This window comes from Octodon degus, unplaced genomic scaffold (genome assembly GCF_000260255.1).
Source record: "Octodon degus isolate 3935 unplaced genomic scaffold, OctDeg1.0 scaffold00218, whole genome shotgun sequence".
Taxonomy (NCBI): domain Eukaryota; kingdom Metazoa; phylum Chordata; class Mammalia; order Rodentia; family Octodontidae; genus Octodon; species Octodon degus.
The window spans coordinates 436,397-463,429 of record NW_004524794.1 but is presented as its reverse complement, the minus strand read 5'-3'; the positions used below and the strand labels follow the sequence as shown (position 1 = coordinate 463,429).

General features: G+C 60.4%; 1 protein-coding gene across 2 annotated transcripts; it reads right to left on the bottom strand.

Annotated features, from left to right (window-relative positions):
* Window positions 1-554: 554 nt before the first annotated feature.
* Window positions 555-23,852, bottom strand: Flna (filamin A). Of its 2 annotated transcripts, XM_004645091.2 has the most exons (48): window positions 23,748-23,852; window positions 20,489-20,976; window positions 17,556-17,804; window positions 17,370-17,467; window positions 17,146-17,293; window positions 16,411-16,529; window positions 16,254-16,331; window positions 15,999-16,161; window positions 15,719-15,919; window positions 15,120-15,257; window positions 14,915-15,038; window positions 14,662-14,798; window positions 14,365-14,558; window positions 14,121-14,234; window positions 13,889-14,032; window positions 12,842-12,965; window positions 12,596-12,756; window positions 12,425-12,515; window positions 12,166-12,335; window positions 11,952-12,069; window positions 11,599-11,861; window positions 10,847-11,444; window positions 10,591-10,764; window positions 10,342-10,504; window positions 10,107-10,267; window positions 9,853-10,023; window positions 9,426-9,549; window positions 9,195-9,351; window positions 8,578-8,767; window positions 8,399-8,422; window positions 6,281-6,528; window positions 6,081-6,176; window positions 5,877-5,979; window positions 5,652-5,792; window positions 5,430-5,558; window positions 5,175-5,348; window positions 4,923-5,084; window positions 4,636-4,839; window positions 4,407-4,559; window positions 4,171-4,293; window positions 3,824-4,090; window positions 3,591-3,728; window positions 3,308-3,423; window positions 2,665-2,797; window positions 1,961-2,137; window positions 1,614-1,832; window positions 1,330-1,533; window positions 555-1,019 (listed from the first exon to the last, which is right to left on the bottom strand). In XM_004645091.2, the coding sequence occupies exons 2-48, from the start codon at window positions 20,859-20,861 to the stop codon at window positions 832-834; spliced, it is 7,944 nt and encodes a 2,647-aa protein (XP_004645148.1). In that variant the 5' UTR covers window positions 20,862-20,976; window positions 23,748-23,852; the 3' UTR covers window positions 555-831. The 2 variants fall into 2 exon arrangements, with proteins under 2 accessions (XP_004645148.1, XP_004645147.1); XM_004645090.2 differs by lacking the exon at window positions 8,399-8,422.
* Between the last annotated feature and the right edge of the window lie 3,181 nt (window positions 23,853-27,033).

The window sequence follows — 27,033 nt, the reverse complement described above, 5'->3', positions numbered from 1 at the left end:
TTTCGGGTGACAAACACAGTGAGAAGACACCAGGCTTACAGCAATGCCTGCGGTGGGGAGGTGGGAGGGGACAAAGTGCTGTCCTCACGGAAGAGTAAACTGGGGCAAGTCCTTCCCAGTCACTTGGAGGCATAGCATGTCCCCGAGAGTGGGCCTTCGAAGCACACAGCTGCTGCTCCCTACTCCCCAAGGGGCTCTCCTTCTGGGGCAGGGGACCTCAGGCTAGTCCTTTGTTCAAAGGGTTGGCCACCTGCTCAAGGGGCTTCACAGAGGCCCCCTGACCTGGCCACCTTCACCAGATGATTGTCTTGAGGCCTGCCACCTGGAACCCTGGCTGGGGGGGTTTTTGAGACAGCCTCACTATGCAATTCAGCCTAGCCTCAAAATCATGGTGATCCTCCTGCCTCAGCCTCCCAAGTGCTGGGGTGCTAGTATTGTGTAGCCTGGCCTTTTCCTGGACTGAGGCCCAGATGGCACAGGGCTGGGGTAGACGAAGCAGGTACTTACGCCTGCCCTGTTGGGTCCCTTACCAGACCCACAGAAGCCACAGCCAGTCACAAGAGAACGGAAGCAAAACTTTATTCCTCTTGGCCAGGAAGGGGAACTAGCAGGTGGTCGTGAGCAGGACGGCCACCCTCCCCCCTCCCAGGACCAAGCAGACAGGTGGTGCCACCAAAGGGCTCCCTCTGCCCAAGTGAAAGCCGAGTGGCTAGAGGCCAGCCGGCAGGGAGGCAGGTGAGCGCAGCACAGGGGCAGGGAACTGCAGTGATGGGGTGGGGGCGCGGGCAGGTGTGGGATGCTTCCCGTGCTTCTGTCACGGGCGCTGCTGGCTCAGGGCACCAGGACACGGTAGGGGCTTCCCGGGATGTGCTCATCACCCCACTTGACCACCAGCGTGTACTCCCCTTTGTCCTTGAGCAGGTAGGAGACGCTATAGAGGCGGCTGCCCATGTGCTTCACCAGGATCTCCTCGCAGGGCGTCCTGGGGCCATGTACCCCCACCAGCAGCATGTTGTTACCTGAGGTGATCAGGGCCTCCGTGAGGGTGAGACCTTCTCCCATGTCACCCCTGAGCTCCTCTGGAGCACTTTGTTTTCCTTTTCTTGAGAGAGGGCCTTACTTTGTAGCCTCAGTTGGCCTTGAATAAGGAGCCTCCTGCCTCAGCATTCCCAGTGCTGGGATGACAGGTGTGTACCTCCATGCCTTGCAACGAGGCATTTGCTTAAGGGGTGGAGCAGTGAGAGCGACCCACAGAGGAGGTGGCTCTGAGTGACAGCCACTCTAAGGGCAGTTCTGGGTCTGCCAGGCCCTGGCCCTCTAGCCACCTACCTGCTTTGCTGCAGTCCACGGTAAAGCTGCTCTTCTGGCCCATGTATGCTTTGCTCAGCCCCAGGCCCTTGGCCACCACTTTGCTGGCGTCAGCAGGGCCAGGGCCTGGAGCTCCTTGCTGCGGGGAACTGGTGGCCTTGGTTAGAGAGTCCACAAACACCGATGACGTCTCATGGAGGCTGTGGTTGCTGACCAGACGGGGACCTGCAGGCAGAGGAGGTGGCACTGAGCGGTAACCAGAGTGCCAAGTGCCGGGTGAGCCCAGAACCTGCTGCTGTGCTCACCTGTAACCTTGGCCTTGAAAGGACTGCCCCCAATATGGTAGGGGCCACCATACTTGATAGAGATGAGGTAGCTACCAGGTGCCATGGGGGTGTAGGTGACACGGTAGCCCTCAGGGCACTCTTGACATTCCATCTTCACCTTGGAAGGACCATCAATGGTCACAGAGAGGGCACCAGCTCCTGCATTGCTCGTGTTCACGATAAACTCAGCTGGGCTCCCTGTGGGAACAGGAGATCAATCAGAGAAAGCCTGAGCCACCGCCTTGATGTCATCAGCCTCCCCATACAGGCTTGTCACCTCCACAGACCTCCTGTGGTCATAGAGGACATTGTACCCACAGACCTACCTGTGACACCGCCCTCCAAGCCTGCTCCATAGGCAGACACCAAGCCCGGGTCCCCTCCGTGTCCAGGCTCCCCAACTCGGATCTTGAAGGGGCTTCCAGGGATGTGTGCACCATCAAACTTGACATCAACCAGATAGATGCCGCTCTCCCGGGGGATGAAGCGAACAGCATACTTGTCTGAGGAGTGCAAGGGCACATGTGGGCCCAACCGGATCCCCATGTGTAGGCAGCAAAGTGGTATGTGCAAAGGACAGTCCCAGTCCTGCCCTGAGTCCCCAGCTCCTTCCGGCCTGCAGCTGGCACCCCGAGAGAGCTGCAACCCAGTCGGGCTGCAAGGGGCTGGAACATGCCCCCCCTTCACAGGTTCTGGGGATCACTCTGTCCCCTGGGCTTTAACAGGGCCCAGACTGGCAGAGCCTCACCTCAGATCATACAGCTTGGGAGCAACCCTAGGCTGGGACACTAAGGAATTAAGTCTGGTTTACAAATTCTATGCCCCTGGCCATAGGGCCAGGCAGTCCCGTTCCCCGACTTTGGCTCTCTCTTGGGAGGCTGCAAAAGCTGGATCCTGAGGGCTGAGCTAGTAGGCAGGGCAGGCGTCTTGGCAGAGGGGCCCAAATCTGTACCTTCCTTTTGCATTCAGCCTGCTTCCAGCCTTGTGGGCAGGGGTCAGGACAGATGGCTGGGTAGGGACAGGGCCTCACCTTGGTCAATCTCTGTGACATAGCACTCCTCCAGGGCTCCCGAGGGGCTGTGCACCTTGGCATCAATCGCCCCCTTGGCCCCATTCAGGCTGACTGCAAAAGAGGCTGGCTGGTTGACCTTTAGCCCTGACTCCTGGAAGCACAGCAGATGTGGTTAGATGGGGTGGCCAGGCCAGCAAGGCAAGGAAGGGCACAGGGCCCCCAAAGCAGAGGCTGTGGGGTCATACTTACCCATCTGGCATCCTACTCAGTTTAAAGAGGGAGAGCCACTGATCTGTGAGGGCAGCAAGCCACAGGCACACCCCAGCCCCTGCCCCCACATGCATGCCCCGTGGTCACACACATCCGAATGGCAGCACCCAGCCCTAGCAGGCTGTCCCTCTTTAAACCTCAGCCCTGGTGCTCAAGGGGCACGGGCTTCTGTTAAAAGCCTTTAGACCTGAGACACGAGAAAAACTCCACGCGGCTGGCAGGGCACTTCCTGCCAACCCCAAGCGTGGGCTGCACCCAGCCAGAGCAGAAGCCTGGTGCCCGGAGCTGCCCGGGGCAGGGCATTTGGCTCAGTGCCAAAGCCCATGCTCCATCGGCTCTGGTCTGGCGGGGCCCAGGAGCCCCAGGTGGGCAGTTTCTCTCAGTGCCTCACCTGAAGACTAGAAACAGTAAGTCGGCGGGCATCGCCAGACGGAGAGGCCACAGGCACCACGAAGGGGCTGTCAGGGATGTGCTCCTCGTTGAACTTGACCGAGACCTCGTAGTCACCTGGGCAGGGAGGGAGCGTGAGGCTGGGCTGAGCACGTGGGGGGAACCAGCCCCTGAGGCCCTGCCCATCGCCCTTTTGGCTTCCCGCACACAGCCAGGGTGACCCTGGGCCACCACTTGCACTTGAGCCCCACCTTCTGGAGCCCTAACCAGCCCTGGCCCCGTACCTGGCTCCTGGACCACATAGGCCACACCACAGGAGCCATCCTTGCGGTCCTCAAAAGAGATCTCAGCCTTGCTGGGGCCCTCAACAGCAATGGCCAGGCCCCCAGCACCAGCTTCCCGGGTCCAGATGCTGAATTCGGCTGTGAGGAAGCAGAGTACCCTTGTGGAGGGCCAGTAAAACCCCATGGCTACCAGCTCCCCCAGCCAACACAAGCCCCGGCCCAAGCATGCCTACCTGGCAATCCAGCTTCAGCCCTCTCCAGGCCGGGGCCACCTGCACGGACCTTGTGGGCTCCACCTTCCCCTAGGGGCCCCACAGTGAACTGGAAGGGACTCCCGGGCACGTGCTGGCCCTTGTACTTCACGCTGACCGTGTGCATGCCCATCTCAGCAGGCACAAAGCGGATGCAGTACGTGTGGTTCTCTCCCTCCACGATCTCTGCCTCGTGGGTCTTGCCTGATGGGCTGGTCACCTGTGCTGTCATGTCCTGGATGCTGATCTCTGCAGGTGGGGGTGGCCTGGTGAACAGGAGCCCCGGGGCCCACCCCTGCCACACCTTCCATGCTCCCTAAACCCTGTACCAGGAATCTTTAAGCTGAGGTCACAGTGACTGCCAACATTGGCCACTGATGGAGCTCGTCGCCTGCGTGTGATGCTTTCCTTCACCCGGCCCTCACCGGTTACCTTCACAGAGAAGGGGCTGCCTGCAGAGAGGAAAGGCCTGGCTTATGGGCTACAGATGCAAAACTGGTGAGTGGGAGCGGGGTCATGTCACTGCGCATGCGGGCTGGGGAAGCCATGGGGCCAATGCACTCACCAGGCACGTGCTGGTCAGCGAACTTAATGTTGATGATATAGTTGCCGGGCTCCGTGGGGCAGTAGGAGACCCTGCATGTGCCATCTTCCAGGTCCTCTGTGTTGATGTCCACCTTGCTAGGGCCTTCGATGGACAGGCTAAGCCCACCATAACCTGGGGGACGAACGACCCTGAGCCTGGGAGCCAAGTATGGCAGCGTCACCCTGCCCAGCAGGCTGCCACCACCTACCTGCATCTCGGGTGTCAATAATGAACTCTGCAGGCTCGAAAGTATGGCCCTCATGGAGGCCTTGGCCCGAGACCCGCACACGGCTGGCATCCCCGATCTCAGACTGGCTGATCACCACGGGGATGGGGCTGCTAGCCACATGCTGGCCATTCTTCTTCACGTGTACCAGGTGCTCGCCTGTCTCCTTGGGCACGAAGGAGATCCCTGGGCACAGGGCAGGGCTGTTACCTGGGAAGGTGCAGCCCCTGGTGGTCCCACTACAGGCCCCTCACCCTTCAGCCTCTTACCCACGTGGCCATTGCGCAGCCGCTTCAGCAGACAAGGCTCCTCCCGGCCCGAGGGGGGCACTACAGTGGCTGTCAGCAGGCTAAGGTCAGTCTCTGAGATGTTGATGGGGATGTCAGCGGCAGAGCCCACCTTTAGGTGGGACATGCGCATCGAGTCGTCACCTGGTGGAGGAGGCATCCATTAGGGTGCATCTGGCTGCAGGAGGCCAGGCCCATCCTCACCCGATTGCCACCAATCCTGGTGCCACCAACCTGTCACCCTGGCGGTGAAGGGGCTTCCTGGGATGTGCTGCTCATTGTATTTGACAAGAATGCTGTAATCACCAGGCAGCACGGGCAGGTAGGACACACTACATGTCCCATCCTGGTTGTCAGTGCAGCTGATTTCCGCTTTGGAGGGCCCCTCAATGGCCAGTGACAAGCCCCCTGGGAAGAGTCACTAGTGAGGGTGGGAGCCATCCCAGAGAGGTGACCTGATGAGGCAACCCTTCCAGGGATGCTACTTACCTTCTCCTGCATCCTTGGTGTTGACAGTGAAGGTGGCAGGCTTGTTGACTACTCCATGGGTGAGACCAGGCCCATAGGCAGTGACATGGCCACAGTTGACATAATCTACGTAGAACTGCAGGGGGCTCCCTGAGGTGAGAACAGAGGTCATGTGGAATGTCTGCCTCATCGAGGTCCCCTAACTGCCATCGCTTTGGGACATGGTGCTGTGGGGTGGCCTACCTGGGATGTGCATGTTGTCATAGCAGATGTCCATCTCGTGCAGGCCAGCCTCACTGGGCGCATAGCGCACAGTCACAGTGCCATCCTTATTGTCCGTGATAGAGGGCTGTGCCACCTTGCCTGAGGGCATCCGAACCTCACCTGCAGGCAGCAGGTCAGGTCTGGAATCAGGGCAGCCTGAGGGCATGGCCTCACCTTGGCACTCTTCCCACTGTACCCACTCACCAGTGATCTCGCCCTTCTTGATGGTGAAGGGGATGACAAGGTCAAAGGGCCTCAGGCTGGTCACATCCAGCCCGTTGACACCCACCAGGGGCCTCTCTGGGGCCTGCCATGAAGAGAACCTGGGTGAGGGGTGGGGAGGAGCTAGGGTTCCGCAGCACCTGTAGGACAGGGCCTTTGGGGATGCCCAGCTAGTCAGTTCCTTACCCAGGTCTGCTGGCCACCCGGAGCATAGGTGTACTGTGGAGCCAGCTGCTGAGGCCGCAGAGAGGGCTGTGCTGTGGGTTGATCCCCAGCCAGAGCCTGTAGGAGAAAGCAAGAACTGGACAGGCTTGTCAGAGGGGCCCAAGTGGGACATGCTAGGACCTGCTGGAGCCCCTGCCCAGTCGTCCCTAGGCCCTCCTTACTGTCACTTGGAAGGGACTGTTGGGCACATGCTCGCCACCAAAGCGCACGCAGATGACGTATTTGCCTGGCTGAGGGGCCGTGTAGAAGATGTCAAAGGTGCCATCCTCATTCTCCACCACATCCACATCCACCTCGGAGCCATCCGGCGTACACACAGTGCAGGTCACCTTGCCCTTGCCAGCAGCCTTCGTGTCCACAGTAATCACTGTCTTCTCCCCAATCTGTATGGTGGGGCCGATGCCAGCACCTGGGAGGGCCAGGTAGGTCCCCAGAGGGGGGCCGGCGGGTGAGCCTGGCACCCAGGCCGCTCCCATCCATCCAGACTCCTTACTGCGACCAACAAGCACAGCCAGGCCCCCCGTCCCACCCTATTCCCCAAGCTCTATGGTGAGTGGTTTCTCAGAAGGCAGGAAAGATTCTCCTGGCCACCTCTGGCCCTGCATGGGACAGGAAGGGAAGGGGAGGGCCATCGTGGTGAGCACCTGCAGCACCTCCCCTGCTGACTCAGTCTCAGCCAGCACCACGGCCGGGCCCACAGCTGCCTGTGCCCCTGTCGCCTGGCCCCAGGCCCTGCTGCTGCATGTGGATGCGGTGAGGTGGAGTCTTGCTGCGGTGTGAGGGGATACGACACTTGCCTCCCTCTCCCCAGACCTGAAGGTGCAACCAGGTTTTCCTGACCACTGAGAAGGCGCACTCAACCCAAGGCTCTGCGTGGCCCAGCACAGGCAGGAAGGAGTGGGAGGCAGTGGGTTAGCACGGGACGCAGGCAGCGCAGCAGCTTGGCAGAGTGGGGCAGCAGCAGGCAGGCAGGGGGAGGGAAGCCTGAGCTACAGCCACCGCACAGGATTGCAAAGGGAGAGCAGCGGAGCAGCCTCTAGGGCCCCAGAGTGCCCGAGGAAGGGGGACAGTGACGTTATAGCCTGGGCTCAGCCGTGGAGGCTTAGAGGAGCCGTGGGCTGTGAGGCCTGGCAGCAAGAGCGCCCTGCAGCCTGGCCTCTGCCGGAAAGCAGCTGGGAGCCCCCACCCCACCAGAGCCAGCCTGCAGGTCCCCAGTCCCGACTTGTCGCCTGCTGCCCACACTGTCTAGCTAGTGTCCGGGCCCTGTTCTCCCTTAGCCCCCAGCCTGGCAGCAGGGCTCAGCCACACCATCCTCAAGGTCCACACACTCTGGGCTCCCACCTGAAGGTCCACAGCCATAAGCCTGGCCCAGGCTGTCCCTCTGGATGGCCTGAAAGTGTCCCAAGGCCCCAAGCTGCCCCCATTCCACACAGTAGGCAGGGAACCTGAGGTCGCTGTGCGTCTGCCCCTTTTCATCTGCTCCCAAGGTCCTGGCCTCCCCTGAGTGCCTGGGGCCACACAGATCTGTGGGCTGCTCTACAGACCCATCTAGCCCTGCCCCCAAACCCTAACCACTCCCTAACCCACTCCCTGGCTACCAGCCCAAGTACCAGGCCTCCAGTTACCAGAGGCCCTCAAGTGGCTACTGCTTAACACTGGCGCCCTGGGGCATCCCTGCCAGGGCAGAAGTTTGTGCCTGGTGGGGGGCTGCCTGAATAACGTCACTGCTGGAGGGCGGGGGAGAGGAAGAGGGCTAGAATGCACTTTGGGGCTCAGAGGCCGGGATGGGCCCCACCATGCTGGCCACCCAAGCAGTCGCTGGCGCTTCTGCACTACCAGCCAGCCCACCCGCTCATGCACCGCCCTAGCCCGGGACACTCAGGCCCCCTGGAGGTGGGGACCTGGGAGGTGGGGACGGAGGTCTGCGGATCTGACCAGGGCCAGAGATGCCCACTTGTTGCCTGTCCCAAGTGTCAAGATCCCCAGACCCCAAGGTCCCCAGCGGGGTGCACCTCACCCCAAAGCTCTCAGCTGCAACCCAAGTTCTGGATGGGGGAACGAAGGCCCACTGAGGGGAAGAGCCAGAGCATGCTCAGCTCCGGAAGCCTCGCAGGGCCCTGACCCCCACCCCAAGCCCGCAGCCTTCTGTGGCGCAGCCTCCCCTGCTCAGTCCCTGCCTAGAGCTGCAGCTGGAACTGTCCTGGGCAGTAGCAACGAGAAGGAAAGGAAGTTGCCCCTCTGGGCAGGGGCATCGGGAGTGGCCCCAGCAAGCAGCTTACCTAGCCCGTGACCTCCGATTGACACTGAGGTGAGAGGGCAGAGAGCAAGGAGAAAGGTCAGGTGAGTCACTCAGGGGGCGGCCCCCATCCCACACGCCGCCCAAGCAGCGAGCCCTTGCACACAGGCACACCCGAACCCCGTGCCCAGCGCCACGGTGGCCGCTGGCGGGCTGGCTCACCTGTGACCGTGCACTTGCTGGCATCCCCAGTGGGCACGGCCCGGACTCGGTATGGGGAGAAGGGGATTTCATCACCGCCGTACTTGATGAGGATGGTGTAGCGGCCCGTCACATCTGGCACGTAGGCCACCGTGTATGTGCCATCATGGTTATCCTGGATGTGTGTCTTTTTGGGCTTGCCTTCAGGGTCCTATGCAGCACAGTATGGGACAGAAGGGGGTTGGCTGGAGCCTGCGAAGGCTGGGGCATCTCTGCTACAGGACACCCACCAAGTGGCTACCTGCCCTGGCACTGTCCTTTACTTCCCCATGGGCAGAGTCCAGCCTTTCTTGACATGACGTGGACCACTGGGGAGCTCGCCTGAGGGCCTGAGGGTCCTGTCCTTAAAGCTGTGTTACCAGGTGGTTACAGACAGGGAAATTCAAGTCCCCACAGGCTTTGGCAGTATGCTCCCAGTCAGCCGTGAGCGTGTGTGGCCTTGGACAAGCCCATTCTTGTCGCCAGCATCCCAAGGTTCTCAGGGCAGCTTGCTCTACTAGTGAAGCCCCAGACCAGCCTGGGGCTTGTTCCTCTTCCCTCTCCTGGAGCTGCAATGCAGCCTGGGAAAGCACCCCTACCGTGATCTGTACGGCCAGCAGGCCCTCCCCAGCATCCTTGGCATCGATGGTGAACTCCACAGGCAGGCTGGCGGGCACGCCAGTGGTGTTGAGCCCCGGGCCGCTGGCCTTCACCTTGCTGGCATCGTGTGTGGGAAGCACCTTGACCTTGAAGGGACTGTGGGGCCAAGGCTAAGTAGGCAGTCGCTGAGGGCCTCTGGCCTGCCTCCCAGGACAGCAGCCCCGTCTCACCTTCGAGGCACCTCTTCCTCCCCATAGAGCACAGAGATGCTGTAGGGCCCCTCTCGGCTGGGCACATAGTTGACCGTCTGGGTGCCATCGGCATTGTCCACCACATCCACAGGCTCCACCAGGCCTGGCCCAGTCCCAGCCCAGGGATAGAGCATCAGCTGGGTCCTTAGGCCATCACTCTTATCCCACTGGATGGCAAAAACAGCCCCAGGCCTAGGCCTCTCGGCATCCTTGCCCACTCACATCCAGTGGCACAAGAGGCCCTTGGACCCTTGCCCACGTCCCTCACACCATGCTGGCCTCAAGCTTTCACCTGCTTTGCTGCTGCCTGAGGCTCTCCTACTACCCACCCAGACAACACCTCACGAGGCTCCACCTCCAGTCCTCCCTGCCAAGGGGGGACGCCACTGCCCCCTGACACACTCACCTTTGGGGCCCTGCACTTTGACCTGCAGTGGGGCCACACCAGCTTTGCTGGTGTCCACCTGAAAGGACTGAGGGAGGTTGGCGCGGACCATGCCTGGGTTCAGGCCAGGCCCAGAGCACTTGACTTTGGATGCATCTGTCACGTCGTGCACAGGGACCTTGAAGGGGCTGCCTAGGGGTGGGGCAGGGGGACAGCTGTGTGAGACAGAGCAGTAATGAAGGCAGTCTTAGCTCTACACTGGGAACAGCCCTCACCTGGCACTTGGTGTCCACCATAGGTGACGTTCAGACTGTAGGTTCCAGGCTCATAGGGGATGTACTCTACTGAGCAGCTGCCATCCTTGTTGTCCATACAAGACATCTTGGCCTCTGAAGGGCCCTCAACAGCCAGCCCCAGGCCACCTGTGCCAGCTCCCCTGATGCAAATGGAAAGCTGGTCACGCAGGGCTCCAAGCCTGATGGCCACCAGCCTCCCTGGGGGCCCTCTCACCTGGTCTCCACGGTGAACTTGTTAGGCTTGTTGGTAGTGCCACTCTGGATGCCAGGCCCATGCACTCGAACTCGGGAGGGGTCACAGCCCTCAGTCACAGGCACCTGGAAGGGGCTGCTGGGCACAGGGCTGCCATCGTAGGTCACGTCCACAGAGTGGAGTCCTGGGGTTAGTCAGGCCAGGCTGGTCAGGAGGAGCCTGGGGCCCAGCCCCTGCTGCCAGCCTGTCCGCACGGAGCGCAGCACCTACCTTCCTCATATGGTGTGTACTCCACCTTGTAGGTGCCGTCACCATGGTCCTGCACATAGGTCTCAGTCAGGTTGCCCGAGGGATTGGCCACACGGGCCTTGACATGCGGCCCTCCGGTCTGTGTCAGTGCCCGAGCATCCACACTGAACTCCGTGGTGGCCTCACGGAAGACCCCTGGAGGAGACCATGGTGAGGATGCTAGGTGCTCAGGACCCTGCTCCCCACACTCCTGCCATGTGTCCCCCAGGCTGCTCACCTTGACCCTCAATCCCTGGCCCATAGCACTGGATGCCTGATGTGTCCACCGCAGGCTCCACCTGCAGCTTGCTGGGGAAGTTGGGCACGGGCTGGCCACCATACTTGATGGTGACAGTGTAGGCCCCGGGGCAGAGAGGAATATAGGTGATGGTGTGCGTACCATCACCATGGTCCTGGATGTACACCTCGGCCGGCAGACCCGCCTCTGAGCAGATCTCGATGGTCAGCTCAGCACTGCCCGCACTTGAGCAGTCCACCTGGAACTGGCCCACCTCCCCCGCAGTGGCCCGCTCCAGCCCAGGGCCTGAGCACTTGACCTTGGACGCATCAAAACAGGGCACCACGTGAGCCTTGAATGGTGAGCCAGGGATGTGGGTGTCAGCAAACATAATGTTGATGTTGTAGTCCCCGGGCTCAGTGGGCACGTAGGACACAGAGCACGTGCCGTCGCCGTTGTCCAGGCACTCAAGCTGGGCCTCGCAGGGGCCTTCTACTGTCAGGCCTAGGCCACCTGTGCCAGCACCCTTGGTGTCGATGGTAAAGCGGGCAGGAGAGCCTGCGCTGCCGCCCTGCAGCCCTGGCCCAGATGCCTTCACCTGAGGAGGAGGTGGGTGGTGCTAAGGCTGTCACTGCTGCCCTCCATCTTCTCCTCGTCCCTCCCACATGGGGACACGGACAAGCCCGAGCACCACCCACTCATAAGGGCAAAAGCAAGAAGGTGCCATCCCCGGGGCCTCCAAAGCCAGTTACCTTGCTAGGCTTGGTAGGAGCCACGGCCTCCAGAGGGAAGGGGCTGCCCGGCACAGGCACGCCATCGTAGGTTACTTCCACCTCATAGGGGCCCTCCTCTCGGGGCACAAAGCGCACCACGCTGTTGTCTGCCCCCAGGCCTGGCTCCACCTTGCAGGGAACTGCTGCGCCTGAAGGGCCCACGATCTTGGACGTCACTTTGCCTTGGCCTCCTGCCCCTTTTGACTTGACTGTGAATTCCTGGTCTCTGCCAACGTCCACTTCTGTGAGGAGACGGGAGGAAAAGAGAAAGTGATGCGTGGCGTAGGCCACCTCTGGCCAGAGCAGGCAAGCTGGGCTCCTCAGTGACTTACTCTCTCCCAGACCGGACACCTTGATCTTGCCAAGGTCCAGGCTTGGGGACACCCCCACCGAGAAGGGGCTCTTAGGGATGGGGTCACCTCCGTAAGTGACGCTGATGCCAACTGGACCCTGAGGGGTGCAGAAGATGAGAGGTTCGGAGAGCCCCACTGCACCTCAGCACCCACTCCACCCCAGCCTGAGGGCTCCAGGGGACACAGGAGGCACCTGCTGCACCGGAGTGTACTTGACTGTATACGTGTTATCATGGTGGTCAACGACGTCCACGTCCCGTACTGCCTCCCCCTTGGCCAGCCCCGAGAACTGGACATCCAGCTTGCCTTTGCCAGCAGCTTTTGCATTCACTGTGAAGTGGGTGGGCTTGGCCAGCTCCACACCTGAGAGACATGGGCACTGTGTAAGGGGCTATTCATTGAACCCAGCCCGAGGCCATCCCACGCCCTCCTCCCAGGCTCCTGGTCCCTACCGCTGCGACTGAGGCCAGGGCCCTCCGCCTTCACCTTGCTGGCATCATGGGAGGGCTCCACCTTTACACGGATGGGGCTGGTGGGGGTGGCCTACAGGCAATGGGAAGAGCAGCATGAGGGCAACAGCCCAAACACCTAGCTGCCTAGGACACAGGAGTGGTGCCACCCACCTGGTCCGCAAAGAGGACCATGATGGTGTAACTGCCAGCACCGCGGGGCGTGTACTTGACAGTGAAGGTGTCATTGTCATTGCGGATAATGTCAAAGTCAATGTCAGCCTCGGCGGGACCCACCACTCCAGGAGCACACTTGATCCCAATGCTGACATCACCTGTGGGAGAGCAGGAACAGTGTGGGACTCTGGGGGGGACCCCCACCTCCCTGCCCACCTGCCCCTTCCACCAGCTGGGCCTTACCCTGGCCAGCCTCCGTGCAGTCCACAGTGAAATAGGTGGGCTCGTGGGCCTTAAGCCCTGTCTTAGCCACTCCTGGCCCGTATACCTTGACCTTGTTTGGGTGGCTGCCAGCTCCCACATTTACCTGCAGGGGCAGGAGCACGTGCAGGACATGAGCAGTACCCTCAGGTGTCACTGGTTCCCCAACAAAAACAGAGTGACCCTGGGACACCACATGAGAATGAAACCCGAGGCCCCTGCAAACGCTTGTACTAAATGTTTCCAGGGGTGCAATTCCCAGCAATCTCAAATTCAAACAGCCACAGGTCCAGCAGGAGACTGAGCAGACACATGTTCCACGCGCATGCATAAAGCTCATTAGTCCTAAGAAGGTGCTAATGACACAGAAGGCCACAGAGCCTGTGACTCTCTCTGCAGAGAAAGGATTAGTGGCTGCCGGGGCTGGGAGAGGTGACAGTCTGGAAGTTTCTTTGGCAGCAGTGAAAATGTCCTGAACTTAAGATTGTGGTGACAGTTACACAGCTCTGACTACACTAAAAACTACTTGGGGCTGGGCACAATGGCACAAGGCTGTGATCTCAGCACTTAAAAGGAGGCTGAGAGACTGGGTGTGGTGGCACATGCCTGCAATCCCAGCTCTTGGGAGGCTGTAAACAAGCGGATCACTACGAGTCTGATCTAGTAGTGAGACCCTGAATATCCTGTAGACCATTCCTCAAAATACAAAAAAAAAAGAGGAAGCTGAGGCAGGAGAATCTGCCACAAATTTGAAGGCAGTCTAGTCTCCACACTGAGTTCAAGGCCAGCCTAAACCACATAGTGAGACTCTCACTCAAAAAAACAAGCAAACAATAAAAGCTGAGCGTGGTGGCACTCTCCTGTCACCCCAGCGCTCAGGAGACTGAGGAGTACAGTGCAGTGAGTTCAAAGTCAGCCTGCGCTGCAAAGAGCGAGCCTGTCTCAAGAAACCAAACCAAACCAACTAACACCACTCAGAGACAAAGCAAGGCTCTGGGAAGCTACGCTAAAGCCTATGGCCAGGCTCACCCGGAAGGGGCTGTTAGGGATGCTGACACCACCCCACGACACCATGGCAGTGTGCTTCACTGGCTTCCTGGGCACATAGGAGCAGCTGTAAGTGCCATTGCCATTGTCCTTGACTGAAGCCTCCACAGGGCAGCCCTCGTTGTCCTGCAAGGGAGATGAGAGCAGGAGTCCTGCTAGTCAGTGGCCAGACTTGGGAGCCTACCCGCTGTCCCCAGCATGGGTGGCATCCCACCTGGACTTGGACCCGGAGTGGAGCCTTTCCACCGAGCTTGGCATCCACCGTGAACTCAGCTGGTCTGTTCACAGCCACACCTGTCTTCTCCAGTCCAGGCCCACGTGCCTTTACCTGGTAAGAGACCGCCCAGCCCGCAGGTGTCACAAGCTGGGTAGGGTACCTATGCCAGAGGGGCAGGAGTTGGGCCCAGGAGTGCTATCCATGCAAGCCTTGGGATGGTGATGCCGCATGTCCCCCTTACCCGGTCTGGGTGGAAGTCCTGGGGCGCTTCTCGGATATCAGCCATGAAGGGGCTGAGGCGGATGTCCTCGCTGTTACACAGCACATGCACGGCATACTCGCCAGGCTCCTGGGGCCAGTAGCGCACGTCGCAGGAGCCATCGCCCTTGTCATCACATTCAATCTTGGCCTGCGACGGCCCTTCCACCGAGAACCCTGGAACAACCCCAACCTCATTGGTGCCCTGCAGCTTTGGGGTGGGGCACTATCACCACCCTCTGTCCCCATCCCACTGTGAACACCAATGCCATCAACTCACCTAGGGTGCCCACGTCATCCCCAATGGCCTCTACCACGAAATCAGCTGACTTGCCGACTACACCACCCTCAAGTCCAGGACCCCAGGCCCGCACCTTCTGGTTGCCACACTCAGTCCCCACCTTCACCTCAAAGGGACTGCAAATCAGAGAGCACATGGGGATGCTGAGAGGCACTGTACTGCCCAGGGACCATCCTGCACCCAGCGGTGCCTCTTCTGCAGGGACACAGGGCGATAGGGTCAGGAGCCTCACCTGCGCCCAATGTTCTGCCCACCCCATGTGATAGTAACAGTGTATGTGCCAGGAACAGTGGGGTAGTACTCAAAGCCGTATACGCCATCACCCAGGTCCTTCTGCTTCACACGCTCCTCTCCCTCTGTGGAACAGCAAAGGCTCAGGCCCACTCAGCAGCGCTGGAGGCCCCTGCTGCCCAGTCCCTTCTGCCAGCCCCACTTACTGGGGCCTTTCACGGTGACTCTGAGCTCTCCACTGCCTGCGCCCTTCGTGTATACCTTGAAGTCTGCAGTCTCCTTTACCCGAACACCCTTGGGCTGCAGGCCCCGGCCCACAGCGCGGCAGGCAGCTGGGTTGCAGGCTGTGGGCAGAGGGGCGAGTGAGCCGCCATGGCTAGCAGGACCCCTCCCTTAGCCTCCCACATAACCAGGGTGTTGGGACCTGAGGGTCCTCAGGGCTTGCCCAACAGGCTGCTGAGGCACATGCAGGAGAAGGGGAACAGCCGGGCCCCAGGCCCCGCCTCCCAGCCAGGACACCGCAGACCCCACACACACACTTGGAGGAAAAGGAGCCAAGTACCGTGGGCCTGATGGGCAGAGCAGAGAGCAGCAGGTTTCTAGACAGCTGGAGCGAGCTCTTCCGAAGGTAAAGCATGGAAAGAAAGATGGACAGGAGAGGAGAAAGAGCCCCAACAGGGAGGAAAGACAGCATGTGCCCAGACAGCATCGCTCGAGCACCTGGCTCAAGCTCAGGCATGGGGCTGGTCTCCCCTCCCTGGGAGGCCCAGGCTGCATGGGGCAGGGTAGCCAGGGCCCGGCCTACCTTGGCCGACAGTGACAGTGTATGGGCTGCGAGGGATGGGCACCCCGGCGAAGGTGACATGCACCGTGTGAGTGCCCTCCATGGTGGGCTGGTAGCTGCATCGATATGTGCTGTCCCCCCGAGCCTCCAGCTGAGGCTCCACTGTGCCCTTCTGTCCCGCAGGGTCCTGGATCATGACTTCCACCTCCCCGGTGCCAGCTCCTATCACAGGGCACAGGCTCAGAGCCCAGGATCCGCACAGCACTCCCGGGCTGGGCGCTCACCTGCTGCAGCCACTCACCTGCTGTGAAGATCTCGAAGTAGGTGGTCTTATTGGCAATGTTGCCACTGGGCTCCAGGCCGGGGCCCTGAGCAGTCACTTTGCTCGCATCGCCCTGTGACTTGTCCACGTACACCTCAAAGGGGCTCTTGGCAATATGCTGGCCAGCAAAGAGCACGGTCACCTGTCCCCAGGAGAAGTGGACCATGAGAGTGGAGTGGGGGCCCTCGAGGCCTTGCCCAGGGCCACCAGTCTGCCTGTCAACTGAGGGCTCACCTTGTGAGTCCCCGTCACTTCAGGGACATACCAGACAGAAAAGGTACGGTTCTTGTCATTATTGGCAGTCACCTTTGCCTGTGAAGGAAGGAGACTTTGCTCAGAAGGGCCCATCCAGAGGGGCCAGCTCAGGCCCTCCCCCACCAGGTGACTCTACCTCCTCCTGGTGTCCAGCTGGGTCCTCCACATAGACCAGCACTTCCCCCTGGCCAGCACTGCGGGTCTCCACGGTGAACTCCGCCCGCTTCTTCACCATATTGCCTGTGGGCTCAATGCCTGGCAGGGCAGTCAGGAAGCAGGATGCTGAGGCAGGCAGAGCACCTGGCCCTCTGCAGGCTCAGCAACCCCCCCAGGGCCAGGCCAGGCTGAGTTCTGTCAGCACAAACCCCAACACCCGAACCTGGCTGGGACCCAGTGGCCTGGACAGGCCCATGCCTGCCTCTTGGAACGTTCAGCCTGTGTGCCGCAGGCTGCGTTGCCCCACCCTGAGCCTGGGCCATGCTCCTGTGGGATCTGGGCCCTACAGCTCCTCACCCATTATGCCTTTTGCCTTCCCCCCCTCCCCCGAGACAGGGTCGATCCTCCTGCCTCAGCGTCCTGCGTACTGGGATGACAAGCATGTTCCACCATGCCTAACTCCTTGGCCTTAGGGAAAAGGAGCCCCACCAGGTCCTGCCGCCCTGAGGCACCTCACAGGCTCACATTCCTTGAGGAACTCAGCAGTGCGCTCTTGGGAGTAACCAGTTCTGACTGCTTGACCCTTCCTCATCTGACTGGTGAGTGGCAGGCATCTGGTCCCCTAGCCATCACATGGCCCAAGTGTAGAGTGGGCACTGTCCCCTGGGAAAAACACCAGCAAATGGAAGCACCCCAGCTAGCAAGGTGCTCTCACCTGGCCCATAGGCTCGGGCTTTCTTCGGGTTGAGTTTGGGCCGCAGGGGGGCCCCTGGCTTCAGCTTGGCCTTGGGGAACTGGGATAGGTACGTCATGACAGAATGCTCATCCACATTAGGGTCCACGATCTCCTCAGGGGTGATCACCTGGCAAGGGCAGAACATAATGGCTGCCGGGGCTCTGGGCACACACATGCCCTCGGCACCCCGGGTAGAGCCGTACCTGGGGGATACCCAGCCAGTCGTCTGCCTGCTGCATAGCCTCCCGTGCGTTGTTCACAGGCTTGCTGGCATCCCAGGAGTCCCAGTCAGGACACAGGCCTGTGACGCAGAGAAGGCTGTGCTATGAGCAAGTCCCTGTCCCCTGCAGCCAGTCTTAGCTGATGCTGCCCACCCCTAGGCCCCTCACCTGGGGCACAGCTGTCAACCAGGGCACCCAGGGCACGGCCACTCTGCCAGTCCCGGCTGAAGTTGGTGATGGGCAGCTGTGGCAGCTTGTTCTGGATCCAGCCCAGGAGCCTCTGCTTGGGGGTCTGCTTTTTGGCCTCCTCGTCCTCCTCCTCATCCCACATGGGCATGGAGATGGAGTAGTGTAGGATCAGTGTCCAGATGAGGCCCAAGATCAGCTTCAGGTTCCCATCCACGATGGCCTTGCTGTCTATGGGGCAAAGGACGCCTTGGGGGCAGTGCCTACAGCCTGGGCCAGGCCTCCCTCAGGCAGTGGAGCTGGGCCTGGCAGCCCAGGGAGCTTCCAGAAGGACCAGGCCCTTCTGGCTAGGGGGCTTCAGAGAGAGCACACTGGCCATGGGCCTGCCTCATGGGTGCTCAAGGGGATGTGCCAACCCAGATGGGACACCTGTGGGCACAAGACAACAGTATGATGCAGTAAGGGGACACCCACGAGGCAGTGCTGTGCGCAGCCCAGCTCCAGCTGGCCTAGAACCAAGAGCCCAACCTCTGGGCTGGGGATGAGGAAGAGGAAGGTTGGATTGGCAAAGGCTGGTTGGGAAATGCAACTGCTGGGCCAGGGAAGGGGGTAAGAAGCATGAGCGAGGGGAAGTAGAGGCATTGGGCAAGGACCCTTGGGTGAAGGGGTGTGAGCCACACCCCTCCCCACTTCCTCGACCCATGGTGGTGGTGAGGGGGGAGCCAGGGCTGTCATGGGGCAGCACCCAAAAGTGGGCCTCATGGTCCTGACTCACAGGGCCTGGAGGGAGCCACTGGGGTGGCAGGGCAGGAAACACTGTGGGGTTTCCGCGCCAGCTGCAAGGGCAAGGTGGGGCCGGGTAAGATGAGGCTTGTGCCCAGCGCCCCCTTGGGAGGTTGGGGGAAGGGCCCTGGGCGAGGTCCCTCTGTCTTGCTGCCTCAGCAGAACCTCACTCTGCTGCCACCCCACCCCCACCCTACTTGCCATCTAACGGGCTCATTGCCTCAGGTGGTTGCCATGCTCCCCGCAGGGGAAGTGGTTAAGGCAGGCACCCTGCACCCCACCCCCATGACAACCACTGTGTGCCACACCCAAGGCCACCTCTGGGTCTGCCTTCTCCAGGGTGGGTGGCTGCTGGGGTGGGGCAGGCTTTCTACGAGTTCATCTTTGCAAACCCTGCTGGCTCCCCTGTAATCAGAGAATACTTCTTGAGTGAGTCAAATGGGGATGGGTGGGGGGCACAGCAAGGAGAGGCAGGCACCCCCAGAAGGGCCCAGGGCAGGTGGCCTCTGTATCCAGCAGGCAGCACCTGGAGGGCCAGACAAGGTGACACAAGCAGAGGAGCCTGACCAGTTCCCAACCAAGTTGGTCTCAGACCCTGACTCTGGCCTCTCTGGGTCCCGGAATGGGATTCAGAGGAAACCAAGGACAAAGGGCTGCTGAGTTTCCCACCAGGCCTGCGGGGGTCCTAGGTCCAGGGTGGGAGCTTCCAGAGGCCACAGCCCTCCTTGACCTCAAAGGAACAGCAGGCCAAGGCCCACAGGCCCTGTCGGTAGAGTAGGGCCCTCCTCTGGTTTACATGGGAGGGGGGACCCGTGCCAGCCTCTTCATACCCCTCCTCAAACAGAGGGCAGGACCAGGGCCCAGGAGGGGAGGCTGCCCTGTGGGTTGGCCCCGCCCCTCCCACCCCTTTCCCCAGCCCCTGGGTCAGTCGGCCCCCTCCCTTCCCTAATCACTGCTGCTTTCCAACATTTTTTTGCCTTATATGGCAAAGCTCTGGGAACTAGGCCTGCTCCAGCCAGCTCACTAGAAGGAGGGGAGAAGGGAGGAGGGAGGAGGGAAGAGACCCCCCCCAAGAGCTGGGGTGTGGCCTGTCTCCCCACATCCGGTTGCCCCCCCCAGACTCAGAAGTGACTCAGCTTGGCTAGACTGAGGCTGGGACTGGGGGTGGCATTCCAAAGAAAGAACTTGGCTTCTGAGACCTGCCTTCTCCTAGGGTCAGGGGAGCAGGAGTCTTAGAGCCTCACTTTCTTGGGGTTCCCAAGTACCATCCCAGGGTCATAAAGGTGAGAAAAAAAGTGCGCCAGCCTCGTACATTACATTTCACCTCTCGCCAAGCCCGGGTCCACTGCCTGTCCCTGAGCGGCCTTGTCGGGAAAGGCAAAGGATGCTCCGGGAGGCCTTGGCGATTCCAGCCTCTCCAGCCCAGGGACGAGGGCAGCAGGCTGGCAGTGTGCTCGGTGTGGTCTGGGGCACCTTTCTAGATGCACAAAAGCTTGGCCTACGTGCAAGCGAGTTTGACCCGCGAGAAACAGGAAAGATGGTGTTCAGGCTGACCACAATCCAGGGGCCTTCACTCAACCACACCCAACGAACCTCGGGTGCAGTTTTAGGAGTTAGGGTTCAATGCCCCCTCCCCCCAGCTGCCCTGGCGTCTGTACCGAGGATTGGAACCATCTGAAATGGGGAGACCCATCTTCCAGGGCAGAAACCAAAGCACCCTAGACAATGGGACCCCTCCTAAGCTCCAACTCCCACTTTAGAGGCGCGGATGCCACAGGGCTCTCTTGGAGCCCAAGCACCCTAGAGGCAGAGTCCGTGCCTCCCTGTCCTCAGGCAAAGGCCGCAACGCTCAGGGCCCGGAGACCAGCCAGCACCCGCCCGCAGCAGCGGCCCTCCGTGGCTGCAGCAGTGGGGGCGCGGCCCGCGCAGGATGTGAGCTCAGCCTGGGCCCGGGCCAGCAAGGCACGTAGCGGTTCGCACGCTCGGCGGGGCAGCCGCGCGTCTTTGTTCTCGAAAAGCGCGCAGCCCCGCGGCCTGGGGCTGTGCGGTGGCGAGGAGGAACCCAGGGAGGGGCGGCCCAAGGGGAGATGGGAAAACGCGCAGACCCCCACCCTGGGGCGCCCGCGCCTCACCGATCGACACGAGCTTGATGCTCTCGCGGTCCAGGAACTCGAGCGCCACCGACACGTTTTCGAGCTGCATCTGGCGGAAGGTGGGCCTCTGGTTGTGCTTGCGGTGCATCTTCTTCTGGCTGAGCACCTCAAGCAGGGCGATGAGCCGCAGCCCGTCGCTTAGGTCCGTCTGCAGGTTGGCGATGCGCTTGCTGACGCATTTCAGGTGCTCGTTGCACCATCGCGTGAAAGTGTTCTGCTGGATCTTCTTCCACGGCGCGTCCTCCGCCAAGTCCTTCTCGGTGGCCGGCATCTCGGCGTCCCGCGCGTCGGTACCGCCGCCCGGAGCCGCGCCCGCCGCGCTCTGGCCGGACCGTGAGTGGAAGCTACTCATTTTGAGGCGCGAGGATCCGGAGGGGCGGTCCTGCAGCCTCGGCGAGGGGACGGCCCCTTAATTAAAGTTGCAGGCACCGAAGCGCGTGAGAGCCGAAGCAGGAACAGAGGCTGCGCTGCGGAGAGAGCCAGCGAGCCCTTTAAATGCAGGCGAAGGGCGGGGCCAAAGGAGGGGCTCTTGCGGGGCGGGGCCGAGCCCACCCCGCCCGTTGGAATGCCGCACAAAGCCCCCCTACCCTCTAGCCCCAGCTGATAAGATCTGACTCCTGAGTCCAGGTCTTTGGCCCCAGAGAGGTGCTTAGACCCCTAACCTCTGCGCCAGCGCCGCGGGAAACTCACCCGGGAGCCTGAAAAGGCTGAGCCGTGTCTGGCGCAAGACTGCGGGCCCCCAGCCGACACGCCCTTACAAGGGACTTTTCCCCCAGGCCCCAGTGTGGGGTGGGGCGGATAGGGTCCCTGAGTCACTTAGGCTCCGCCCCCTCCGTTTACCCTCCATCGCCTACATCTTCCCTACTCTGGGGTCCAGAGCTAGTTCCCGGCCGCACCCCTGTGGGCAGAGGTGAAAAGGGCCGGGTCCCAGTGCAGTGCACCAGGACAGCGGCTGTCGCCCAGCTTCGATCCCACGCCGCCCCCAGCTGACTTCCTGACCCTCTCGACCCTCGCCGTGCACCTGAGCCCACCGGCTCCCCTCCCTAGCAGCCTTGCTACCTCCCCAGGAGGAAATGGGGCACCAGGCCAGGAGGCCGCCAGCACTCCAGGGGCCGAACGCACAGCCTGCTCGGCCACCGCCACGGCACGGCATGGTGCGCCCTGTGCTGCGTGTAGGCAGACGGCAGTGCTACCCAACCCGGGGCTGTCTTCGCGCACCCCGGCACACGTGCGGGCACAAGGCACAGAGGGTAGTAGCCTTGGAGACCCAGAGGAGCCTGCTCAGGGGTCCTTGTAAGGTTCAGCAGGCTCAGAGCACCCGGGTGGAGGGGCTTAGTGTCAGGTGTGGGCGCTTGGGGAGAGGGGACCAGAGGCCTGAGGGAGAGAAACAGACTGCTTAGGAGCTTTGGCTCTGTCCCCAGAATAGTGGGAAGCTCTTTCTGGAGAGCTAACTTTCCGGAAGATAATTCTGGATCTGAGGCAGAGGCTCCTGTGCTGAGACACACAGGGGCAAGGGACTGTGGGGAACACCCATGCCACCCTTTTTAGCCACCAGACAAGTAAGCCTGCCTATGGCTTTGTCCCTGGTTGGACACCCTCCTCCCCTATCTCTGGGCTTCTCTCTAGAATGTTTCCTTCTCTGTCTTTTCTCCAGCAAGGCAGTCTCTATCCCTACTGCTCCATTCTAGTGCTAATTAATCTACCCTTCTGAAGACCAGCAGAAGAGGCTGCAGGTTAGCCCGCATGTCATGCCCAAATATGGATGGCTCTCCCCAGCCAGCATGTCTGTACTGCCCGAGGCCCTGGGGGCACCTCTCTACCTAGCCCTGGTGCACTCCTTCGGGGTTGTGGGCATGTCGCTGCTGCTTTCCCCACCAAAGAGGTGGCAGAGGACTCTGGCACTTTCTGTACTGAAGCCCACCCTCTCTACCTCCTTTCCCCCATCCTGCCCACCTTCGTACACACCTGCACAAAGTGCACCCTAGTGTGAGAGCTGGTGAGGTGAAAGGGAGCACTCTAGGGGACAGGCTTGGCGTTGTCCGCCTAGTCCTAATGCCCTACTGGAAAGCAAATTCTGAGGCATGGTGTTGGGTCCAGAACTGATTCTCCACTAAGTGCCATCCAGTTGGGTCATCTGGATTCATCCCTTAATCTTCAGATAAAAAGGACACAGAGTAGTCAACTGCAGAAGAGCGGACAGGACTTGGCTGTCCTGGATTCCGGCCCTAGGTTTCACTCTTTAGGGGAAAGAGGGAATGGGAGCCTGGAGGGTTCTCGTCCTTAACACATAACACCGCCACCAGATGTCGCCCCATTCCCAAACCCCTGGATTGAGCAGCCTGGGGAAGCCAAAATCCAGTTCTTTCATATTTTCCCTTATTTGGAGTAGAGTCTTGGATGTTGGACACACCCCGCCCACCGCCCCACCCCCAGCCCCAGCCCCCAGGCCAGGCCCTCCCACAGAGAGTTGGGACCCCAGGCTGCAAGCTCCCGGGAGCCTTTGCCAGGCCTGTGTAGCCGAGGGGTGCCAGGAGGAGAGGACAGGTGCAATAGGCCAGGGTGCCCATTTTCTGCGCACAGCGCACGTGAATAGGCTGGCAGGGGATTCCACCCACTCGTTTGGCCCTGAGTGGCATCTAGGCATCCAGGGATGCTGCTGCCGACATTCCTGCTGGCAGTGAACATCAGTTTTAGAGCCAACCTGGGACAGGGTCCAGGGCCGCAGACCCAGGGCCCAGCCAGGAAATCCAGCCTGGCCACAGCCCCACCACAGCTCCCATGAGATTCAGCAGCCCCTAATCTAATGCCCCGTGCTCAAGCAGCTGGCACCCTGTGGACTTGCAACAGCAAGTGAGTTTCTGTGCCTCTTGGCCCTGGCTCCAAAGTGACCTTGCAGGTGATCACTTGTCATCCCACATAAAGTTCTTGGCTCAGACAGGCATGCGGGTGGCCCATCGTTCATGGACACTGACACCAGCACCCATCTACCAACCACTGATACCCTCCCTTCTCTCAGGACTCTTAACAGCAGTGGGCTCCCAGAGTAGTGACAAGAACTTGGGATTCTGAGCAAGCTCTGGAAGGCAGCAGCCATGGGCTCCCCTTGCAGAACCCGCACCTGGCTGGACCTGGGGCCGCGTACCCGCAGCCTCCTCTTTCTCTGCCCACCTTAGCCACCTGGTCCCCGGCCCAAGAGCGGCGCGGCGGCTCTGCGTGGAGCCGGCCACGGCGGCCTCACCTGCTGTCCCTGCGGGCGCTGGCAACCGCGCGGTGGCGCCTGTTCGCTTTCGCGCCTCGCCCGCGCCCCGGGCTCCGCTGCGTCCACTGCGCCGCGCACCTCCACGCGAATGGGCCGCTGCGCCCGCCTTCTTGTTGGCTGCATCCCCGCCCCGCGCCCGCCCCGCGCCCGGCCCGGCCCGGCCCGGCGAGAAAGCCTTAATTGGTAATATCGACCGGGAGCCGGGGGTGCGGGGGGTGCGGGGGCGCGCCAAGAGCTCAGGCGCCCTGGCCGCCGGGCGACACCGCCCCTGGGATGAGCTCAGCGCTCTGCTAGGCCGCTGGCGCGGGGTGGGGGTTGGGGGCAGCGCCGCAGGGTCTGTGGGGCCACATCTAGGCGACCTCAAGGACACGGTATAGCCTTCTCTGGTTCTGTACAGACTGGGCCCCAAAGCCACCTCCCGCAGGGAGCCGCCCTGTATCATGACCTTCTGTCCATACCCTAAGCCCAGGCTGGCCACACTCAGCCCCCAGCCAGGGGCAACATTTGGTAGCACGGAGGGTGGACAAACAAACCTCCAGACTCCTTGAGGACATGGGCCCTCTCAGCACCACTACTGTAGCCTCAAAATCTGGGGGGTGCAGTGGGACCCAGCCACACCCAGGCACTGGCGAACTCCCTCTTCCTCATGCCCATTTCCTGATAGCTTCAGATTCAACTCAGATGTCACTTCCTATGGGGAGGCTACATATAGCAGCATCGTTTGTGTGCAAAACCAAATAGGAGCTACATTTTACACCCTGCGCGAGCGTGCACGTGCACGCGCGCGCGCACGCACACACACACACACACACACCTTCAAAACAACACTTTTCCCTATTCTGATATTGTCTAAAAAGAGAGAGGGGTGTAGTGGCATATGGCTGTCATCTCAGCTCAGAAGGCTGAAGCAGGAGGATCACTACTAGTTTGGGTTCACCTTGGACTACACAGTGAGACCTGTCTCAAAAAAAAAGAGCAAGGGGAGGGAAAAGAACAAAAGGAGAGGGGAAAGGATATAGAAGAATAGAGAGAAAAGTTAAGAGGAGTTTGGTGACAACAGCCAAATGACTTGGTAGACAATTTAACACGATGAGCAAGGTGCTTGGCGCCCCCGCACGGCTGCTGGCTTGTCTAGCTCTGCTGACATTTTGCACCCTCAATGGCCAGAGCAGCCTCCCATGGGAACTCTCCCTTGGTGAGGACAGGGGACAATCTGCACTTGTCACACCAGGGGGCCTATGAGGTGGCTGTGCTGAAGTTGAGCTAGGGGTAAACTAAGTTGCGGAGTACAGAAGAGGGTGTGGCTGTGTGGCTGAGCCCCTGGGCCCCACTGCATTTAAATTCTGCACACAATTGCCACCCACTGTGCATACTCTGAACACAGGCCATTCTGTGCTCCAACTTGTGCCAGGTCTAGTGGGAAGGGGGTTTTTGTCATACCAACTGTTTCCTACTGAAGATCTTTTAAAAAGACATCTTTTCTTTGTCTTGAAGAAGTGCCTTTTTTCTTTCTATAGTGTCTTGTTATGCAGTTGAAGCTGGCCTTGAACTCATTCTGTAGCCCAAACTGGCCTTGAATTCATAGTAACCCTCCTGCCTCAGCCTCCTGAGGCTGTGACAAGTGTGTTGCCACCATGCCTAACACGAAGTGTCTTCATGTAGATCTTTCTCCGAACTTCAGTCTTGTTGGGATGGCACGTTCTTCCACCCACAGCTTAGAAACCACTACCGTCCTTTAAGACTCACTTTTCATGGCCTGGTGGGATGGGGCATGCTTGTCATTCCAGCACTCAGGAGGCTAAGGCACGAGAATCACTGCTAGTTCCAGACCAGTCTGGGCTACAAAGTGAGTTCAAGGCCAGCCTGAGCTACACAGCAAGGAAAAAAAACCCAACAACCTCACTTTTCTTATTTTTGACTCAGAATTAGCCTCTGCCAGGCTCTTTCCCCCGGCTGCACCCCAATCCTACTCTGCTTGCCCTTCCCAGGAAAAACTCCCCAGGGGACCCCAGAATGCCCCTTTGGGGGGCTCCTGCCTGAGAGGTCTCTTTGCCCAACCAGAAGACAGTGCTGGCTGAGCCGCATTGCTTGGGGGCTTGGGGAGGAGCCTTGTCCATGGTGGACACAGCTCCCCTCTGGGTGATGGTGGGATGGTCTCAGGTCTAGTGAGCAAGGGCTGCTCTAGCTTCTGGTGCAGCATGGAGCTGCACTGCCATGAGGCCAGACTTAGGCTTTGGGTCCCATAGGATGGGCACAGGAGGGCCACCACAATTCAGCTTCACAGTGCCATCATCAAAGGACCATGCTGTGGGCACCAAGGCAGGGGACCCACAAGGCAGAGGCTGAGGCAGGTGTGTATGGGGAGCTCCCTTGGGAGAAGGCAGACCTAGAATTCCTTGACCTCATAAGGAAACGGCTGGGCTATGTACAGGGAGGGGTTCCTGCACACTCCACACACACACAGGCCTCTGGGAGAGGGGCCAGCTTGCAGAAGGGGGTGTGGAGAGGTGCTGGGGAGCTGGATTCTGCCCAAACTGCAAAGTCCATGAGGCAACTGCCCATGGCCTGGAGCCTACACTATCATCCCCCCCCCCCGCCATACAGTGTCTTCCAGGTCCCAGGCCTCCTTTCCAGTTGCTAGGGACACAGCAGGGTGTTGTCTTTAAAACCCAGTCAAGTGGGTGTGATGGTGCATGCTCATCATCCCAGCGCTATGGAGGCTGAGGCAGGAGGGAGGATCACTTCGTGTTCCAGGCCAGATGAGGCTACATAAGAGTTCAAGGCCAGCCTGAACTACATAGTGAGACTCTGTCCTGAACACCCTCCTCCCCGCAAAAAATAAAATAAAATCAGGTGTAGTGGCGCACATCTGCAATCCCAGCACTTGGGAGGTTGAGCCAGGAAGATCCCTGCAAGTTCGACATCAGCCTGGGAGCTACAAAAATGAACACAAGGCCAGCCCAAATTTCATAGTGCCACCTTGTCTCAAAAAAACCAAAACCAGGGCCTGAGGAGATAGCTCGGTAGAATAAGCGCATGCCTGGCAAGTGCAAGGTCCTGAGCTCAATCCCTGGTACTGGAGGGGGGGGGAAACCAAACCAAAACAACAATAATAACAATACTAAAGAAAACCTAGGATGGGGCTGGAGAGATGGCTCAGTGGTCTAAAGCACCTACTTGGAACAAGCTTAGCAAAAGCACAGGGACCCCGGTTCAGTCCCCAAGCACCACATGCCAGCCAGCCCCGCCCCCTGGTGGGCTGAGC

Excerpts from the sequence above, each read along its gene's own strand:
- Flna (XM_004645091.2), bottom strand. The coding sequence starts at position 20,861 with ATGAGTAGCTTCCACTCACGGTCCGGCCAGAGCGCGGCGGGCGCGGCT. Across the intron at positions 16,332-16,410 it reads CAGCTGGACACCAGGAGGAG|GCAAAGGTGACTGCCAATAA; the intron begins GTAGAGTCACCT and ends CTTCCTTCACAG. Across the intron at positions 4,091-4,170 it reads CCTCAGCTTAAAGATTCCTG|AGATCAGCATCCAGGACATG; the intron begins GTACAGGGTTTA and ends CCCCACCTGCAG.